The sequence below is a fragment of the Patagioenas fasciata genome, chromosome 24, assembly GCF_037038585.1.
Source record: "Patagioenas fasciata isolate bPatFas1 chromosome 24, bPatFas1.hap1, whole genome shotgun sequence".
NCBI classification, from domain to species: Eukaryota; Metazoa; Chordata; class Aves; order Columbiformes; family Columbidae; genus Patagioenas; species Patagioenas fasciata.
This window is the reverse complement of record NC_092543.1, coordinates 3,020,184-3,041,744: the sequence shown is the minus strand read 5'-3', so window position 1 is coordinate 3,041,744 and position 21,561 is coordinate 3,020,184. Positions and strand designations below refer to the sequence as shown.

General features: G+C 48.0%; 1 protein-coding gene across 2 annotated transcripts; it reads right to left on the bottom strand.

Annotated features, from left to right (window-relative positions):
• Positions 1–188: 188 nt before the first annotated feature.
• Positions 189–17,364, bottom strand: TBCEL (tubulin folding cofactor E like). Of its 2 annotated transcripts, none has more exons than XM_065855608.2 (8): positions 17,294–17,364; positions 14,063–14,212; positions 12,356–12,495; positions 10,155–10,336; positions 9,048–9,304; positions 6,865–6,991; positions 6,389–6,505; positions 189–2,858 (listed from the first exon to the last, which is right to left on the bottom strand). In XM_065855608.2, exons 2-8 carry the CDS (start codon positions 14,193–14,195, stop codon positions 2,540–2,542), a joined length of 1,275 nt encoding a protein of 424 aa, XP_065711680.1. In that variant the 5' UTR covers positions 14,196–14,212; positions 17,294–17,364; the 3' UTR covers positions 189–2,539. The 2 variants fall into 2 exon arrangements, with proteins under 2 accessions (XP_065711680.1, XP_065711681.1); XM_065855609.2 differs by lacking the exon at positions 17,294–17,364 and adding an exon at positions 14,972–15,467.
• Positions 17,365–21,561: the final 4,197 nt, after the last annotated feature.

The window sequence follows — 21,561 nt, the reverse complement described above, 5'->3', positions numbered from 1 at the left end:
CTATTGTGCGCCATTTAGCCCTGCTTTTCAAAGTCTATCGCCTGGACGCATCTGGTTTTTGGACGTGATTCTTTCTCCCTGGGAGGCAGACCAAGATTTTTGATTTCCAGCCCATGAGAGCTTGAGAACACCTTGAGCGTGACGTCCAGAACAACCTTCAAGTGGTGCAAAAAACAGGTACTCGGGTCTTCTTTAACACCCCATTCAGTTCTTTAATGGTCTTGGTTTATTTCCTCCTCTGAAAGCGAGACACTGAATTGTGCTGAGGAAGCTGGTCAATAGTTACAGCATCTCAATGCCATAAATACACCCACATAGGTAATTACTGCTCTACAGATTTAGGTCAGAGATAATTTGCATCCCCATCGGTCGCTGACCTGTCGCAGCGCAGCTGGAGGGCAAGGGGAGAAATAGGCTTCAAATATTAAACCACCATATCTTCATAAAACTTTGTTTGCTTTATAACAAAATATCTTATTAAACACAACTTTTCCTATGCATACGTATGTATATATCATACAGAAGTGTTGGCTTAAGAGTTCTGGCTCCGTTTCCCATCGCTCATCTCAACGGCGCCAGGGCGCTGACATTTTTGGCAGGGGGATGAGGCACAAATTACTGACTTGTCTTAAATCCTCCCATTTTTAATCCTTACTCTGGAGGCAGAACAATCCCCCTCCGAACAATCCCCGCATCCTGAACCTGAAGACTATGAGTTAATACTTCATCCCCTCCCCATCCTAACCCACCCCGCCATCTAGATAAAATATGAAGAGAAACACATCACTCCAAGAATAGAAAAGGAGCTCAGGGATGTGGACAAAAGCATCCAGGGCAAGAAAGTGCACGTGGGGATAAGGGAGCATTGCAAAGTTAAGGTCAGGAGTTCACGTGTAACCAGAGCCCTCACTGCGCGGCTTCAAAAACTTCGATGCGGCTGCTTCTAAGTAGGAATTCTGCAAAATCTTCAACGTGTCGGGAGGACAGAGCAGCAAGGGAGGATGCAGGAAAGTGAAAGCAAGGAGGATTTCATCGCAAAGGAATCAGTAGAAAACGGGGGGTTTTTTAAGCAGTGGCACGCGATTCCTACAAGGTGCGTGTGGGGAGAAGATAATATAGATAGTGAAAACCTGCTTTACAGTAAGTCTAGTTGCTTTGTAACTCATCTTGTGGAAACTGCTCCGAGCCGACACGTTCTCCGACACGTTTGGACCCTAAGCAGGGAGCCAGGACCCTGGGGAAAGTGCTTGGTTATATTTCTGGTGCACTAAACATAAACTTCATCACAGAATGTCAGGGGTTGAAGGGCCCTGGGAAGCTCATCCAGTGCAATCCCCCATGGAGCAGGAACACCCAGCTGAGGTTCCACAGGAAGGGGTCCAGGCGGGTTTGAATGTCTGCAGAGAAGGAGACTCCACAACGTCCCTGGGCAGCCTGGGCCAGGCTCTGACACCCTCACCCCCAACAAGTTGCTTCTCCTCTTGCAGTGGAACCTCCTGTGTTCCAGTTTGCACCCACTGCCCCTTGTCCTGTCACTGGTTGTCACCCAGAAGAGCCTGGCTCCATCCTCCTGACACTGCCCCTTTCCATATTGATCCCCAGGAATGAGTCCCCCCTCAGTCTCCTCTTCTCAACTTTATTCTCTCTTCCAGGAGAGCGATTTGAGCCGTTCCACTTCCAGCACTAACTGGTGCACGTTAAGTGCCTGCGGGACGATCTCCTCAGCATCGTGGGGATGATTCATGGGCAATGGGACAATCTGGTCTTCAAGCCCTTTGGACCTGTGGCTCTAAACGCCCTTTCAATGCACTGCCCATCTGCTGCTTTCCAAAATTCACTCGGTGATGCACACAGCAAGGGGTTCTCTGCCTCCAGACTGCCAGTGCTACACCGGCTGAGACGAGTACAGAAAAGGATACAGAGCACACGTTTTAAAAATAAATGGTCTCTTTCTAATGAGGTCTCTTTCCTTCCCCCATTTTGTGCACTCCTGCAAACCAAACCAGTGGAGTTCAGTGGATGCACTAAGTACCTGAGCTCTGAATCAAGCGGAATACTGTTTTAGACCTTTACAGCGAACTCGAGCGCAACAAAAGGTTGAGACAGCACCTGGTTGCAAAGAAACACTTGAGCAAGCTCGAGCTGCAGTAAGATAGCTAGGCCAGAACCTCAAAAACACAGAGAAAGGAAGAAAACAGATCAAATTTGGCACCGAGCTATCTTCTGCCCTATGGACCCTGGCATTCTTTAGCTTGAGCAACTGACCTTTCATGCCAAATCACGAGTATACCGGAGCATCGAAAAAAACATCAAGGTATTGCACACACTGAAACACACGCGGCGAAGTCAATTGTCACCTCAAGGCCACCTGCAGTGGATGGCGGGCATGGTTCTCCCTCCGGGCTAAGAAATCACCTGCTACAGAAACGCAACCAAACCTCAACCAACCGACCGAAAGAAAAACCTTGCAAAAACTCCTTAATGCATGTGTGGGGGGGAACGGGTGTGCACGTGCGTGCACTCACAGGCTCGAAAGAGGCTATTTCATTCTGGGCTCCACGTAAATTTTATCTCCATCCCGAATGCCGTAGGAATGCAGGGCTCGCGAGCTGGATTTCAGCTCCTCGGGACCAAAAGGAGCTTCCTGGTCCAAGTAGAAGAGCAGCATGTTGCTCGTTGACAACTGCACTACAGTTTTTAAGTGCTTCTTCAGTTCTGCCACAGTCTGGTCAAGCCGGATCGACATCTCTTCCACCTTATCCTGGAAGTGAACCTCCACCTTCGCGCTGCTCTGCGGCCGAAGATCCACAACGGCCAAGGGCTCCAGCTTCCCGTACTTGGTGACCAGCTCGTGGTACCTGAAAAGCCAAACAAGCCCAGAGTTACGGTTCGGTTGCTCATACCATCAATGCACGTCTCAACCTGTTTCATATTATACCACCCCATTTTAGCTGCGGCCAAGGCTGCAAATTACAAACATGTGCATGGAGAGCACACTGACTGCTTGCACAAAGGATACGGCGCTCAGTCTATTCGGGCCTTCAGGGTCTGAGCAGATTTCAGACATTCCCGCTGTCTGGGCCCCAAACGTTACACAGGATCACTGAATCAGGGGGGAGCTGCCGCATGGTTTGGAAGGTGACAATAAAAAGGGGACTACAATGAGGTGATTGGACTGGATGATCTTTCAAGGTCCCTTCCAATTCCTGACATTCTGTGATCTCACCGACTGATCCTTCACACCTACTCTAAAACTACATGGGAATTGCAGTAGCTCCATCTCCCTTGTCTGGCTGGGAAAGAGGCGAAACGGCCACACAAACCACAACGTGACTGAGACGACAAAGATCAGGAGTGCTGAGAAAAGGTAACGTTTCAGAGGCCCTCCGGTACGCGCTGTACAAAAAGCTCTTTTTGTTCCCCATCCGGGCCCGAGCTGAATGCGATCGGTGCCGTGTCACGGCCCCTGTCGAGAGATGATGGGACTTGGCAGGCTGGGTGACCCCAGGGAGTCCTGCTGAAGGCAGGAATGTTCCTGGAGAACAGCAGAGCCTCTGTCTGCGGGGAAATGAGGTAAGGGCCACAATGCACTAGGATTTCCCCAGTCTCACGGGCAAAACGAGACCTCAGCGGAGCAGAGGGCCACGGGTAGGCTGGTACCCCGCTCTCACAGTCGCCCGGGTGATAGGATCATGCTGGTCTATTTGGAAAAGCCATCAGTGCTCAGAGGAGACGACGCGCTCCTCAGGTTTACCCGCCGTACGAGCGAGGGCTCGCCAACGCGTCGCCAGCGGGGACGATTGCGTTGCTGTAGACCCGCAACAATTTCTCCCATTCTGATCAGAAGCGCTGCCACGATTCCTGCGCTGAAGGAAACTACAGCAAACAGGGACGGGTATAAAGAGGGGGACAAATTCCAAGCAAGCTGAGGGAGAGAAGCGCCATGAGAGGGTTAAGATTGCCCAAATGCGTGCTGTAAATATGCGGAGGGTCAGGGAATGTTGTCCGAAATGTTTTCATGTGCAGAACAAGCTTTGCAAGGGATGCTGGGAGCCTGGATGACTGGCTTCCCTTGAATCAATAAGGGCGAAGGCACACGGCTCATACGGTTCTTTTGTACCCCGATAATAGGCACCCTGGAGACCTTCATAATCAGACGCTGGCTGCCAGAGCAGAGGATGCTGAAGAACTGAGCCTGGCTAACAGTGTCTCTGATACTCTGCAGATAAACAGCAGACCAGCCGAGCAGAGGGCTCATTAAAAACCAACAGACACAAAGACATCACTCAGGAAGACAGTCAATATCGGATTGTACACTCCTTTCTAACCCACCGCATCCCCGAAGAGAAATCATTCTTGCCGTTTCCCTCCCTTTCTGGTGCATTTGAGCGGTGGACCACGAAGACATGCAGTTCAAACAGGGGTCTGTCGTGACAGAGCGTGCCATTCGCTTATCGCACGATAAACCTCATAAGTTAAACTCCTAAGTTTTCTGTGGCTGAGTTTGTCTTCTTCCCAGGCTTGATGCAGCACTGCAATGCAGATGCCATACCCCCAGCAACGGCATGTCCTGATTAGATTCTAATTACAAACCACCTTTGGAGACACCGCGTCGGATTTGGGAGCAAAGACAGGGAAGCTTTAGCTACAAACACAGAATCCCTCTGCAGAGAACACGAGGTTTCCCTTCCTGCAAGGGCTGAAACCCGGCCCTCGGCACTAGGGATGCTCTGGCCATCTGCAGCCTCGTTAGAAAACAGTCTGTGGTGGCACAAAACTCCTCCCAAACAGAACAACCCTCCTCAGTAGCTGCACAAGTCTCTTGGAAACGCTGCACAGATGAAGGGATTCAGACAAAAAGCCCATTGATCACAAAAAGGGCAGTAACAGCATTTAAAGGTTGAGAAACCAGAGGGGGAGGTAATTCTCCTGTATCTTACCAAAATAGCATCGAGCCAGCGTATTGGTCAAGATCAGCCCGGCTTTTATGGATGAGATATTGGCCATTTCGTACAGGAGCTCCCACCTGGAAAGCGACCCCAGCTGCATGAAGCGCAGTGTAACTCTGTGGGTCCGCACAGCCCATGTCCTACCGTAGCATCACGTGTGTCTAAAGCTACACCCCACTGTGACCTCCTCGAGAATACAGGGGTCCGGGACAGCTGTTGGGCGCAGCTGCCCCCCTATTCTCCCCTTCTCGAGCCACGAATGCTGAGACACAAACCACTTTTCATTGAAATAAAGCGTAACGGGAAATAATCCCTACAGGGAGCAGTGCCACGAGCTCGCTGTCCCGGTTTCCCCTTCCCCTCATCTGCATTCTCCACCTCTTCTGCTATCCCTTCCAATATTTCTTTCAATTTTTCCGCTTCAAGGGTTTCTAAAATTACAAGCCAGGACTTGTCCTCATAAAAAGGCACAAGAGGGATCACCAGCTGTCTTTTCTCCCTGACTACATCAGCACCCTTTGCCTCTGGACTGACCCGAGTACACCTTTAACAAATAGTATAATTGCTGGACCTATTAGTATTCATCCAAAACGTCGCGCCCTCATTCCCCACTGCAGCCTTTCTGTGCCCCTATGGTATTGGCAGGTCAGGTGCGCAACGCTTTTGAAAAACAAGAGATATTTCGCCTAAGAGTTCAGCTGGAGGAAGCTCTGACCAGCCACAAACACTCATCCTACCCCTTTCTGTAAAGAAATGGCTACGAAGCTTTGTTGTCTGAAAAGCGTACGAGTGTTCTACGGCAAAAGCCGCATAAATGCAGTGACTCAATGCTCCGTGACCCTTCCTCAGCCTACTAAGAAGCAGTAAGTAGATGCTGGCACGGAGAAGATACGGACTGAACAGCATCTGTCTAAGTTCATTAGTTTACCAAGATTAACGGATCATCGGGCACACTTTTTTGGCAAAGAAAAGCCATCAGGCTTGTGATTTGTGAGCCTGAAAGTGAGGGGACAGCTTCCCATTGCCAGTCACATTGCGCACAGCAGATGGTCAACAGAATTAGACACCCCAGCCTGGCACCGGAGAGCATGATCTGTACTGGCTTTTGGGGACCCCCAAACACGGGTGGGCTATGAAGCCGGTCATCGGGGAGGCCAGCAAGCGATGGAGATCATGAACTGAACGGTCATGTTGTTTAATGGCTCTTGACACGGACACTTTAAGACTAAATTAGACTCAGAAGTGATTCTACAAGTCATCAGACAACACTCCAGTATAACGACATTAACTGAAACAGATTGAGGGAGGCAAGACAGGAGGAAGGCGAGGGATGGTTTTGTTCATGGAGCAGCTAGCCCACATTTCCCATGTAACATCATTTGTTCATTCAATTTTCCTTTTGCCTCACTGCTCTCCATTCCACGACAAAGAAACCCCACCTGAACGGGACCTCCTCCTCCGGGAACTCCATGTAATATCGGATGAAGAACCGCTCCGAGTCCTCCCGCTCCCCATCGGCAACGATGCTTCCGTTGAGCTTGACGATAGATGGCAACCTGCGTGCAGACACCCAGAAATACAGTCAGCGAGACGGGAAACCCAGGCAAGGGGACCAGCAAGGCAATCACCATCAAAAGTGGCACAACATCAATACCAGGTGTAGCTGACACCTTGGTCCCCTCAAGTCCCACATGGTTTCTCCAAGCGCATTCAAAACTAAGCGTTTTCATGCATGCATCGCGTACACAGGTGCGTGCGAGACTCAAAGAATTCTCTGACAAGTAGAGAAGTTTTACTTAACATTTCCACTACTCCTGCTTTCCCACACAGCAACAAAAAAGCTCATACAAAAGCCCATCTCCTAACAGGCTCCTCCTCCAGTTGCCCAGCCGTTCATTGCCATGTCACAACAGACCTGGCTATTAGCAGCTTCCTGCGCTCCTCGGTGGTGTAGGACTGCAGCAAAGGGATTCCCAGCAATTTCACTTCCTCCAGCTTGGGAAAAGAATTTAACTTGTCAATGTCTTCCCAGCAATGCAGACCTGCTCAGAAGAAACGACTCGCTTAAACAAACACAGATAATACATTATGTATCCGAGATCACCAGACACAAAGAACATACGTGACAGGCGAGCGTCAGCTTTTTGCTCATGATGTGCTATAAAAAAATCTACTTTAGCTGCTTGCAAGACAAGAGTAGTTTAAATTCTCTCCTGCTGTTTTGTAAGTCTAGAAGGATCATCTCCAAGGCTGATTAGGGAGCTTAGCTTTTTATGGCCCATTCGGTCTTTGGCCTCACTAGCATAGGTTATGACAGTTGCACCTATAAAGGGACGCAGCCTTAAGTTGTATTAAAGTCATCATGACTTCCGTCATTCTAGGAATCGCTAAATAGCCAGCAAATGGCTCTACCTTGCACACATAACCACCTTGGGTCTCATTTCCACCCATGACCCGACAAGACAACAGTCCCAGAAGCCATCCAGCCATCTAATGAAAAAGGCTTTAACTCAATTTCAGCCCCCTCAAGCCCTGACATTAGGGATAACAAGGCAAGCAGAGAGGGTAAAATGACAAAATCTGAGGATTGAACAACAGTACAGCCCTGATTACATGGCAAGATCAACACCACTCGTCTTTGCTTCCGTTTGCTGCCACTGCAAAGCGTTTACCGCGATGCTTTTCCGATGGCTGTTCCTGAAACGCACGCTGGCAACGTGAGTTAGAAAACGGGTGCTGCTGAACAACATCCAACAGCTTCACCCGCACAACACAGAAAACACGAAACAAAAATAAAACCAGGAAAATTATTGGCTCAAACCACAGCAGGGGTCTGACCTGAGCTAGGGCTGTCAGGAAAAGCCACGTTCAAGCCCAAACCGTGTCCCAGCCGCGGCTCAGAAGAGGCTCTTCTCAGAGCAGAAACAAAACTCCTCTAGGTATCACGGCACCCAAAACACCTCTGCCAAGGTCACCGATGCTTAAGAGGATTCCTGCTTGACTTTCAGCCCCCAAAACATCAAAATGCAAGACCGAATCCACACTTCTTAAATACCTGGCATGGGCATTGCAAAACTGCTCACCGCAAGAGCGCTTGCTCCTCAGCGAGACAGTGCTTTCAAATCCAGCTTAACAGGCTTTCCTTCCTCTAGTTAACATTAAGCTTTTATTATGGGGATTCCTTGATGCTTACACTGCAGAGCATGTTAATAAAGATCCCTCTACCTTGTCTAACACCTATTGCTTGCACAGCATATAAAGCCGTAAAGAACGGAAGATGAGGATGCATTAAGCGTGCCTGCAGAACTTGTGGCGTACGTGTCGTCTCAAACACGACCTGCCCCGCAGCTCCGTCTCTCCGGGTGCCCTTCCCGATACACCAAATGCTTCTCCTTCTGGAGTGTTGGCTGAAAATTCCCCAGGGCTGAGTATAACTGGAGTAGAACTTGTGGTGAGCTTCTAATAACCGAGCACAGATGACAAACAGCTTTTGCGGGTGGATGCTCAGCCCTCACACACCACGTACCTACACATACGCTCGTTTTACCCAAGATAAAACAGGGAATAAAAGGCAAGTGGGATCCTTTCATCCCCTCCACTGCCAGACGTTTATTTATCCTTCTCCAGCCAGAAGCACCTGAGGCAGGAGCAGGAAACAGAGGGAAACTACTAATGTAAAAACCCATGCCAACTCGTTTTGAGTAACTGCCAGGCCATGCTACTCTGACTCATCTTTTAGATAATGACTAACTACCAAAAGCTGCAGGTGAAGCCCACAGAGACAGGTGAACTGACTTCTTGCCTCTTTTGCCCTCCTAACGCTACATTCTTCAGCTCAATGCACTTCAGCCCACCTGCTTGCGTGGCCATGCATTAGCACCATTAGGAAACTGGGCTTCAACACGACATTTCTCAACAGCTTTTCGGTTCTGCAGGCTACTCACAGCTCTGCCCAAGCAGCATCTGTCTCAAGGTCAAGGTTTCAAAGAGCACGAAACAAGTGTGGTTTAGGTTTAGAAACTCAGCAGGAGAGACACCGACCAATCGCTGTCACTCGTGCTGAAAACAAAAAGCCTCGTCCTGCTTCCAGGCTCTCACCTGACTTGTGCAAATTGATGGATCGCAGGTTGGGGAACAGCCTCGCTAGGGAATCTTCCGACTCTTCAATGGTTGTGAGGTTGTTGTTGGCCAGGATAAGCGTGTCCAGTGACGGAAACATAATTCCCAGTTTCCGAATTTCAGTCCAGTCTTGAAGATTATTGTCGGTTATGTGGAGTAATTTGAGAGACTGACAGCAAACCGGAGAACAAGACACTGTTTCGTAGTCATTAAGGCACAGGAAGAGCTCCTCCAAGCTGCACGGGGGAGAAAGAGCGAACCGTCATCTCCACACCGAGCAAAGGCTGCTCTCTAGATACAGGGACATGCGTATGTCATTCTAACAGGACCTTCTGTGACAGCCCTTATGCAATTTGAAACCTTGGTGTAGAGAAGACCCTTGGAGTGTTCCTACTATGTCTCTGCTCCCATTCGTAAAAATCCTCCACAGATTAAAAACGCCTCGAGGCCTTTCTGTAGCATGAATTGTGTAACAGATAATGTGGTGTTCCACATTTGTGCCCAGCAAGCCACCAACCAAACTGCAAAGGTGATCAGTGCCTGCTCTTCAGTGCTCACCACTCGTTTTTAAAAGGTGTTTTTATACAACACAGATGACGTGCTGTTAAATTTTCAAACAAGTAAACTATCTCTCCTAATCCCAGGGAAGCGCACGTTGGCCAAGCAGGACACACTGCTGTCATCATCTCTGCTTGCAAAGCCACACCAAAAGGAATCTGTCATCAAAGGGAAGCCACCGAGGACACTTGCGGAAGCAGAACGGCACTGCCAAGGTGGACCACGGCCAAGCCACAGAAATCAGCACTTTTGCACAAAAAAGCACGCTGAAATATGACTTGACAAGCGGCCAGACCCTCAGGCTTACGTTCCATTCAAAAGCTGTTAGCACAGGTACGCGCTGCCCCATTTGTTCCGCGGTGACCCAAAGGAAAACGTGTCACCTCCTGCACTGTGAGGGTGATGACCCACCTCTGGTATTCAGATCTGGTCAAGATGACCCACAAAAGACAATATCAACCATTCACCTGGCCGGTTTCTAAGCTCCCAAAGGAAGAAACTCCCTCTTTCTCTCCCCATGATGCTTACTCTGGTAACTCCTGCAGGATCGTGTGGACCGTTTCCCAGGAAGCTTTGCTGTTGTTGAGCACGAGTTTGCGAACACCGGCGAAAGACCCAGCGCACCTTCGCTCTAAAACGGACAAACTGAGAGGGTTTGAACTCAGGTTTAGAAACTCCAAGTGGGGAACGTTGGACACAATTTTACTGACCTAAGCGAGGAGGAAAAAAAAGATAAAAAAAGAAATGTATATCAGGCAGTAATCAGACCTCGTGCCATAATATCCCCTCTCCTAAAAGAAGGCCCTTCGGAATCACCACAAGCCGAAGAAATGATACAGGGAAAAAAAGCAGCTTTCTGGATAATCACCTGTAATTCATACTCCAGCTATGCACTGATGTAGATTGATTGGTTTATTGCTCGTTCCTCTCAACAGTTCATTTAATTCCGCTCTCCAAGCAGCCTGATAAGAGACAGCCGGTCTCTAGGGAGAGGTGGTAAAATCCACCTCGACACCGAGCACCGGCCAGCACCCCGTACCCCTCATTTAACTGGGAGCAATGGGCACGTCTTGAGTTCACGGCCAACACCCTGATCACCCGCTCAGCTCCCCAGAGCTCCCAGAAAAGACAGATAGAAGTTCCCTATATGCATGCAGTGAATTTCTTATTCAATTCCACTAGAAAAGAGCAGCTTATAATCAATCTGAGTGCTCAGGTAACTCTGCTTGGGGTTATCTTCTCTTTTTGTGCACCTGAAGGCAAAGCAGCAGAGAGGGAAGGGAGAAAGAGCAAGAGAAGGAAAAGCCCGAGACGTCAACTCTACAGCTCTGCAGAATGGGATACGTGTGTGATCGGGGTAGGTGCTGACCTAGATACTGCTAATACACAGAAGGATATGGAAACAGGTTATTTAGATGATCAATTTGTAGTCCTCTTAAGATGATTAAGCGAACTGGAGGTAATTAGACTTCACACCTCGTCTTAGGCGTTGTCAGGTTTTGGGCGCTGTGCCTTAGGAATGAAGCAGACAAACCAGAACGACACCTGACAACACCACAAACGCAGGATTTAGAAAAAGCGGCCTATGACGGGCGACTGGAAGAACTGGATTGTTTCAGCGTTACACTCAAACTGGAAAAGGAGACACAAAAGCTCTTCTTCGTGGGTATAAAAGGCTGTTGTGTAAGGAACAGCGATGAACGCTCCTGCTTAAACTGCGGCACGGGAGACTTAAGTTACGTAGTTTAGGTGCTGGGGTTATTAGCTAAGCATGGGAACAGGCCACCTGGGGATCTGGAATCCCCATCACTGGCAGTTTTAAGAGCTGGGTGGATATTTATCTGTTGCGGGTGGCTTTAATCTCAACAGACAAGCCCAAGATCCCTTTCCCACCCGCTGAGCTAATACCTTTCAGGCTAACGAGGAAATAACGGGAAGAAGGAAACCTATCCCAGTTCTGGCTTCAACACCCCCGTGCCAGAGATGGGACAGTTCTGCAAACACTGTGTTCTCTACCTATTGTAGGACACAGGAGTTTCACGCAACAGAAACACATGGTAGTTTTTATGCTGCACGTCCCATTCTTTTCCATGTATTTTCAACAACAAACACTATCGCCACAAAACCAGAGCGTAAGCCAATAGAGAACTGGTAATGACAGCCGAACAGATTGCCATCGTTTTACTCGTATTACAGTGCATTTATCTTGCATAATTCATCCAAGCACTTCAGAGAATTTTACAATAGCATTTAACATTCATTAATGAGGCCTCGGAAATATCCTTGGAGGTGAATGTTATTAAACCTGCTTTGCTGATAGGGAAATGAAAGCCAAGAGAGAAGAAATCCTTGCCCAGCATCATGAAATCAGTGGCAAACCTAAGAATCAACTCACATTATTTCTTATTCCATTGAAAACTACACTTCTTATTAACCTCTTAATGTTAGAAACACCAGTTCTGGTGCTTTGCACAATACAAAAAACCCATATATTTGTCACCCACAGGCCAAGATCACAAGTCATGGAATAAATGGAATCAAATGGGTTAAACTAATCACACTTATTGCTGAAGTAAATAAGCACCAGCTTCAAAGATGAACATGAAGCCACAAAAATGGAAATCTCTCCCCTTTAAATGAACAAAGTACTGTTATAACCTGCAATGAGTTTGCATTCGCAGTAAGAGCCACCAAAGTTATTCAGGAAGATGCACAGGTGAACATTTTACCTCGTGCCAATCTTCCAGTTTATTGTCAGAAAGGTCGAGCTCGGACACGTGAGCACAGAAGGCAGCGATCTCGTTCTCGTCCCCTGCGCAGGTTATGCCGCAGCTGTTCAGCACCAGCACGCTGGGCAGGTTGAGCCGATCTGGAACGAGGGAAAAGAGAAGACGCCCTCTGGTCAGCGTCACATCGCTCAGTCGCAAAAGCACAAGCAGACGTGACATTCGGCAAAAGAACAGATCGACCACTCGTCCCACAATTCACACACAGTCCTTTGTGGTTTATAGTCTGTCTCGTATCGGTTCTTGCCAGAATTTATGCTCCTCCCCAGGCATCTGCTGGTGCAGATAGGAAAGAGGACTAGGCTGACCTTATTCTCTTTTATTTAGCCCATTTTGGGTTAGCGATAGCAAAACCAATCCATTTCTTTTCTAAGCTTTCCCTTTTGAACCATGCAGAATGTTTAGTGTTCTTACACCCTGACAAAACTTAGGTCTCTATTCAGCCTCTTACATTCCTGCTTTGGTTTTGCTCTAATTCCTTCTTGTGCAGGTCAACGTCCTCACAGCTGTTACACAAAGGACGTGGATCTCAATCACACCCTGATTTGCTGGGGTCAAGACAAAGCTAAATGCTGTGCATTTGTAACAGGAAACCATTCCAACACTATAAATCCACATTTAGGCATCAGTCTTGCACTCTTTCACATACAACACAGCTATCGGGTCTCTGTGGAGTATCAAAACCTGTTAAAATTTAACAACAAGCTTCTTCCTGAAAAGGTGGCGCCTTTTTCTCCTTACTACTTGACAGCTACACGACTAAAAAGGGATTCTAGCAGAACACAATTTTCTGGAGTGATCTGAGTTTTCAGGTTTCCTGGCTCGTTAGCATTTGGTTTCTCTAGAGGATAACGTTGTACTTGGAGCATTAGTCACGATGTGCTCGTAAGTCACGTCCTGGTCACATTTTAAGAAAAACGTGCCCTCTTTTCAGCATCCAAACAGCTCAGGTGAGCAGGAGAGAGGACACTGAATATTCCATCAGCCCAATTTTCTGTCCGTGTTAATTTTGAGCAACATGTGGTAGATTTTATCCTCAGCTGAACTCAGGCCCTTTTTCTCCTCTGTCAAACTCACTCACTGTAAACTGCATCCTGCTGACTTCCGTGGCTGTTTTCCCCTTTGGGGCTGGTTATGATACAAATGGACCTGATGGAAATTTAAACTCCTCTTACGGATCAAGATGGGCAAGAGGTTACACAAAGAAGAGGCAGTTCTGGTGGGATAAATGTGAATCTCGTGTATAAACCAAGAACCAAACGCTAACATCAGAGTTGTGTATTTGCTAAGCCACCTCTGTCAAAATTTATGTTGTTGCAGCCACTAATAAAATAGCCAGTATCACTATTTTGAAGAAAATAAGCTCCAGAGACTGCTGAACCCCCAAAACTCAGCACTGCAGAGGGTTTATTTCCAGCTTTCCTTGACAGGATTCTGATTCTGTTACGCTGGCAACAACAGGGGCAGGGAAACTTGTATTTTACAGTACCCACTTCCATCACTAGATCAACTTTCTGTCCTCGTTAGAGTCGAGTCTCCCAGCTTTTCGGCAAGAAACACATTCTAATACATCGCGATCTATCTTCTGCTTAATTCAGGGCAACTCATCTTTCAACGTAAGCAAGAACAATGAAGAAACCAGAACCCCACCTTTCATAGGCGAACCCTGGGGGGTCGCGGGGACGTGCACCCCCATACCAGGGCCTCTGCGATACGGGAAGTTCTCAGGGCTGTACTTCTCACAAAGAACTTGCATGAAACTCCTCCCGCTGGGCTGGTCCATGCTCCCTTCTTGGACTTCTAGATAATACAGAAAACAGAGCATATAAACAGTCAGCAACTAATAAACACCTCCAGCAGTGGCCCTTGGGGACACAGGACACAAAGGCATCAGCCAGGTCAGGGGTTCTATTTCTTCTTGGTCCAACAGCTCGTATTTCAAACATGAGAAGAAACCAAAACCGAACAGCGGGTCTGAGCTCCACAAACATGCTCATACCCTTCAGGTATCTCCTTGCTCCTCCAGGACAGTTCCCAAGCTGCAACCTCTGTACTCACAGATATTCTCAACCACTTTTCCAGGGCAGCCTGGAAATATTTTCATCCTGTAACTTTAACTCACAACTTTTGGTCAAGACCAGCTTTTCAGACGGAGAAAAAGATAGATAAAGAAAAGGTAAGATAGATAAAGGTACAATAAAGGTACGATAAAGGTACAATAAAGGTACGATAAAGGTACGATAAGATAAAGATAATATAAAGATAAGATAGATAAAGAAACGCTACGCGAAGCAGGTTATGGTTTGGTTTTGTAAAATCAGGCCACTGCCTGAATCCTTTGTCTAAACCCAAACACAATGGCGAGTGAAACTTGTTTTCTCTCAAGTACACAAAATGGTTTTCTAACACAATAAACACCATCTACGAAACAGATGCATCACACAAGAAAAGTACGTTGTAAATCCTAAAATAACAAACTGTTACTTTTCAGATTTTCTATCATTCAAACGGTCTATTTCTATGTATTCTTCAACACAAAAACAACCCAGAACTACTTACTCCTGTTCCCTGTGTAAAATGGGCAATGACTTTGGCAGCTGCACGTTCACCCAGCTCATAGGTGCTCATGACTGGAGACAAAATAGAATGAGAACACAAGTGCTGCGTCACAAAACGCCCCGGAGCACGTACGAGCGCATCACTCGGCCGGTCCAAATATAACGTTTCGCCAATTCGATTTCGCAGCTGCTTCATGCAACTGGCAGATAAACGTGCCCACCGTATCTACGCACGTCACAGAACGGAACAGCGCAGGAAAAGGGACTCGCCACATCGCAGGCTGCAACGATATCGAGTGTTTCCTGCACGTACAGAATTTCCGTGTCACAAACAGTGACTTAGAGGATTGGTTTTACTTGAAAAAAGAAAAACAAACCACCTTTTTCAGCCCTCAACACGTTGGTGACTTAACTTCTTGTCACTGTCTAGAATTGAGAAAAGATGGTCAAATTGCAGTCTGTGTGAGGAGCAAGGCATTGCATTCTATGCTCAAACATCCTGCACGCGACAGGAACAATCTGCGTTGACAGCCACAGCTTCGGGCTGAAAAGCATCATTCCAGCGCGGTTTGGGAGCTCAGCACTGCAGGACAGACGGGTAATGGTTTCTAAACACACATTCAGACGTCCCCGTCTGGAAATTCCAGAACTCCCCCACGTATAAAGCGTTCATGTCGCTTTTCTATCAACTCCATTCCTCTTTATGCCCTGAGCAAACATCAGCTGGAAAACCCACATGAGAAAGTCACCTTAACATCACGCCAGAGGCAGAAAATTGTGTTTTCAGCTACAAGAGCGATCTAGGCCAGAGACAAAATCCTAATGACATTCACATTTGACATTGAATTACAAGCGTTTTCTTTCCCAAGCTTTACTCTTGCAAACCATATGACAAAAACGTCGAGGGGCGGGCAGTGACCTTTTCCGCTCCCCTTCTCATCAGATTCCACGTTAACTATAATAATCTGTCACGCACGTGCCTCCTCTGAATCACTACAACAGCTCGAGAGCAAGGGCTATGCAAAGAAGCCATGACACATTCCAAGTGAATGCTGTCTGCACAAGGGCAGGACGGGATGATGTGCAAGGTGCCCATTTCTGAGCGTCGTCCCACTGACCGCAGGAGGAAGAACTCATATCCTAAAATAGCTTTGTTTTTTTCCTCTAAATGACAGCACAGACCGCAAAAGACACGCTTGGTCTTTGAAAGATGTCAGCAAACAGCCTTTGTTGTCTATATTTAAATGCTCTGCTGGAAGAGTGTGGCCCTGGTGACAAACAACACGTCAAGTGTCTGCAAAGAGGAGCACGACCCTGACTTGTGATCCACGGGAAACCCAGCGGGTGAGAGAACTGGAAGGAGAACAAGAGAAATGACATGAAAAATATTCCCATCCCTGTGCTATAAAGAGAACAGGAGACCCTTCAGGAGAATAACATCGTTAATGACATTCTAATTAATGCCAGGGCCACTCGAACGCCTAAGCAGTCGCACATCAAACGTGTTTTGACACATTTGAAAAGAAAGCACAAGGAACAGATACAACAGAGTAAACATCTGTCTAAAAGAAGCTGGTACGTCCTTCTCCTAAGACGTGATTCAGGAAAACGATTCCTGAAGGGGTCTGGACAGACAGACGCACAAACACGATCAGCCTTCCCTATTCTACTCTTCCCTGTTCTCAGTAATGCCGTTAAAGCCAAGTTAATGCTCACAGGCAGACCTAAGCAGGGATATTTTCTAAGACAAGAGTGATTTCTTTAACGATTTCCTTTAATATGATATAACAACAAGGGCTAAATATACCCTCTTAAATTTAAAAAGAAACAAACCAAAACAAACCCCAAATAAACAAAAAAACCCCAAACAACAAAACTAATAAACAGCATTTCCGAATTAAGGTAAAATCGCACATATTTCCAGTCACAGAATGGACAACTCTTGACTATATTCGAAAGGTATAAAGAGAAAAATAATTCCTATTAGTGAACTTCAGATATCATTTAGGAGCTGAAAAGAAATAAAAAAAGGGGGAAAACTAGAACTTTCATGCTAGTGATCCCACAGGAATCGACCGGTGGGGATGACAGGAGCCTGGGCAGCAGCACCGAGCAGTTTCTCCTCAGCTCTGGGGATGAGTGTGAGGGAGAAGGGACCGGCTACGGTGTCTTGTGACGCTCATTTCCGTGCCCCCCCGGCTCACAGCGGCTTCCCCGCTTCGGCAGCACGCCGCGGAGGATGCGGGGGACCACAGGGGACAATAAACAGGGGACAATACCCAGGAGACACCCGCGGCCCGCCCGCCCCAAAGGCCCCGCTCACCCAGGCCCGGCGGCCGCGTCCCGCATTGACCCGGAAACAGCAACACATCACGTGACGGGCCGGGCGGAAGCATCCTGGTTACCGTGGAGACGGCGACGCCCTCCCCCCCCCCAGCGCCTCAAAACGCTGTTTTCTGAGGTTATCTGACGTCACCAGTGACGTCAGGAAGGGAGATTGATAAGTGATGCTAAGAGCACGCGGTCTAGGGAACAGTTCTAGGGGTGCCCGTAGGGCTGGGGCACTCCCAGGGCGGCTCGGCGACGCTGAGAAGCGCCGCCTGCACACACAGCCCCACAGCGGGACGGACAAACCGCATATTGGCAGCCTTGTGTGCTCTTGTCCGAACGCATCAGCTCGTCCCTCGGCTGTGCCCCTGTGCTGTACCAGCTTGCCCCTTTCTCTCCTCTTTCAGTGCTCGGTGCTGGCACCATCATTTCACCACTCATGACCTCAGAAGAAAGAATTGCATAAAATCCCAGAATATGAGGGGTTGAAGGGCCCTGGAAAGCTCATCCAGTGCAATCCCCCATGGAGCAGGAACACCCAGCTGAGGTTCCACAGGAAGGGGTCCAGGCGGGTTTGAATGTCTGCAGAGAAGGAGACTCCACAACCTCCCTGGGCAGCCTGGGCCAGGCTCTGACACCCTCACCCCCAACAAGTTGCTTCTCCTCTTGCAGTGGAACCTCCTGTGTTCCAGTTTGCACCCATTGCCCCTTGTCCTGTCACTGGTTGTCACCCAGAAGAGCCTGGCTCCATCCTCCTGACACTGCCCCTTTCCATATTGATCCCCAGGAATGAGTCCCCCCTCAGTCTCCTCTTCTCCAGCTCCAGAGCCCCAGCTCCCTCAGCCTTTCCTCACACGGGAGATGCTCCACTCCCTTCAGCATCTTGGTGGCTGCGCTGGACTCTCTGCAGCAGTTCCCTGTCCTTCTGGAGCTGAGGGGCCACAACTGGACACAATATTCCAGGTGTGGTCTCCCCAGGGCAGAGCAGAGGGGCAGGAGAACCTCTCTGACCTACTGACCATAAATCACGCTGTAGTGGACGTTCCCCGTGTCCGTCCTTGCCGATATTACATGGTAAGAATCAGACATGGCCTGAGACGTGGCCTCTTGTTGGAAGGTTAGAGGAGAGCTGCATTAGTCATGGCTGAATAGCCACAGTGCATCTCCACGCTCTCTCCAGCCTGTAACATCATCGGGACAACTTTATCCAGTTACTCGCACACCCCGATTTACACACACTCCACCAAGGCAGCGCAATACAACGGCACCATTGTGTGTGCTACCCAGGTGGAGGACAAGAGAATGAAGAATGTGTTCAGCACCAGACCGGTTTAACTCCTGCTCTGCCATGTGTCTCCTGCCTCGCTTGGGACTGATGTTACAGCCACAGATTTACAGTCAGGAGACTGAAGTGAGAGACAGACCACTCAGTGGTAGGTGAGGGAGCCAATTCTGAGTGCCCTGGAGCTAAACCTGTTCCACTAAGGATATTTCAGCATTAAATTTCCATCCCACTGTCAAGGTTAGAGCCATCAGCACACCACCTAAGCACTGCAAAGTGAAAAGCTCTATCAAGCTTCATCAGAGGTGCTTGTGTGCGTATCTTCGAGACACTGGTGGAAAAAGGCTGCCTGACCTCGCCTTCTCATCATGAGAAATTCACATTACTGCTGTGCATCCTGGGGAAAACTCTACCATCGCCGCTCTGTGAAAGGGTTCAGGGCTTTCAGGGGCCCGGTCCACATCACACACACCATCTCTGTGTAATTGTGCTGCGTGTCACCGTGTCATCCCCAGAAAGGTGTGCGTGGCTTCCATGGGCCTGATTTCCCCTTAACAGAGCGAAGAAACACTTTGGTGTTCTTTCCTATTACCCTGTTGACACAATGTTGGGTTTATGTTGTTCCTGTGCAGGCCAGCACAGATGAACATTGCCTTGCTAACGCTCCCTATAAAAACATCTACCCACATGCTCTGCATCGTTTATCTGCCTCTTTTAATAGATTCCAGAGAGAGCTTTGTCTCCTTTTTGTTTTCCTTTCCCCCTTCCTTCTCGTATCTGTTTCAGCGAGATAAAGAACTCCATTGCATTCAGAGGCTACACTCTTTCACTAACCATCTCATGGGTTTTTTGCACAGCCTACCTGTGCTATTTGTTTTCTAGCAGGCAGACAGAGCAAACTTCAGCCGCTAACCGGCCCCAATTTGATTGGAAACACATCTCAGTTGCTGCTTTCAGTAGTTACAGATCAACTGGATATACCAGATGTCCGTGTTGCAAGTGTGAGAAAGTGACCGGCGTGTCCCCTGGCCCACATTAAAGGCCATTTCAACTGAGACAGGACAAGCCCAGGAATTGTTAACACAATATCGTCTTTCACCTCGAGGGGCCCGGTTGAATTCAGCCCCAGCAGACTGAAGGTGCTTATCAGCTCTTGGGTGCCTCATTGTTTGAGATGGGTCCTAATCTGCTCCTCCTTGGCAGACAAGGACCCGTTTGCCAACGCGACCCTTTTGTGGCAACGTGACCCCTTCTCCCATCTCCAGGATCAACCAGGCCATGGGAACTGGAGTCACCTCTTGCGTCCTCGATATCTGAAAGAATTCCGGTCGCAATCCTTCCATCATCGCTCACACTTCTAATGCAACACCAATAAACGTCACTCGCCGTCCGCGCAGGTTCGTGCGCTCATCGATACCGAAGGAAACCGCTGTTAACGTCTGGAATACGAGCACAGACTCCTCATTCCGCTCCCATCTGATCTGGAGCAGATCTTTCAAACAAACAAATAAAAATGCAGGCACTCTTGAAAAATTATCTGAGACAGAGAATCAAACGCAGCCTGTGAAAAATCAGTTAATTACTCGCTATGTTAATAAATAAAAGCCGGCCTCATTCTAGTTGGAGTGAGGCCGCTAAACCAAATTAATCCTGATCCGCAGTAATAACGTGACAGATCCGTGCCCGGGGAAGCGGTGTCACCGTCACACACGGGGACACGGACACACCGAGATCGTGGAATTTCTCCGTGTAGGCTCTGCTGCTTATCGCAATCATTTTCCCTATATTTTAATCACCAGAAGATGTAGGGGAGAGGATTTGAAACATATGCAATTTTCTACCTATTTTCCGTAGCGTCTTGATGCGTTCGCTTCTGGGTTCGGCAGCCGCGACTTCCTTCATCCTTGGAGATTATTCCTCAATTCCTCAGAGAGCTTTCAATTTTCTCGCAAATCTGCCTTTCGCTAATTTAAACATTTTGGGGCAATTTCATGATTTAATAACGAGAAATAAAATCGGAGATTTAGTAAAAGTTGAGAGAAGACCTTTCATTTCATCAGGGGATTAAGAAGGGAGTTAAAGGTGAGAATCCTGTTAGCCACGCTGGCCTAACCTGAGCCCAGTCCTAAGAGATACTGAGCACCTTCTGCTCCCATCAAAGCCGGACTCAGAGCACATTGCAGATTTGGGCCCCTTAAGACACAATTCTAGCCTCTAAATCCAAATCATCACTGTCTCATATATATTTTACTAATAACTTTAAAGCTCGACTTCATTTAGTACGAGCGCCAGCTGATCAACTCCAAGCAGCTTCTCGCTACACCATTAATTTAAGGTAACAATTCGCTAAGATCTTTGGTTCCGCGTAAGCGCTTCCCAAATCACTTCAGTCTCTGTCAATTATCTCAGACTAATGCACCTTGAAGTTACTTTTCAGAGCAAACATTACTCCGCGGTCGTAATTCTAACATAATATCAATAGCCAAAAGACAGGAACAATACAACTTTCAGGTTTAGAAATTCAGAATGCGCATTCAAACACAGAAATACACAATAAATCAGTCCTGGGGCAGTTGGATTTTCATAATTTGCCGTGTTCATAGGACCAAATGGACCTTGAGCCTTTTATTCGTTTGATCTCATTTTCGGAATGGCTGCTATTAGATAAAGGCGGCTTTCTCAGGTAGCGCTGCAATGGTGCTGGCGGTCAGATAATGCCTGGCAAATCAAATCTCACACATCTCATCTTGGACCGTGTTTTCCATTCTGTTCAGTCAGACAAAAGCGGCACAGAAATGAATCCAGACATGAATTTTCCAGCCCTTCCTCTGCCAAATGCTCTGGGTTTGTAACCAGCCTGATTTTGGAATGGGACTTTGGCTGGGAGAAGAGGACGAAACCAGAGCTGACTCTTCGTGTCTTGCGTGTCTAACAACTCCATCACAGGTCTGGATCTCGCTGGGAGAACCACACTGAGTATG

Excerpts from the sequence above, each read along its gene's own strand:
- TBCEL (XM_065855608.2), bottom strand. The coding sequence starts at position 14,195 with ATGGACCAGCCCAGCGGGAGGAGTTTCATGCAAGTTCTTTGTGAGAAG. Across the intron at positions 9,305-10,154 it reads ATCCTGCAGGAGTTACCAGA|CTTGGAGGAGCTCTTCCTGT; the intron begins GTAAGCATCATG and ends TCCCCCGTGCAG. Across the intron at positions 6,506-6,864 it reads AGGAAGCTGCTAATAGCCAG|GTTGCCATCTATCGTCAAGC; the intron begins GTCTGTTGTGAC and ends GTCTGCACGCAG.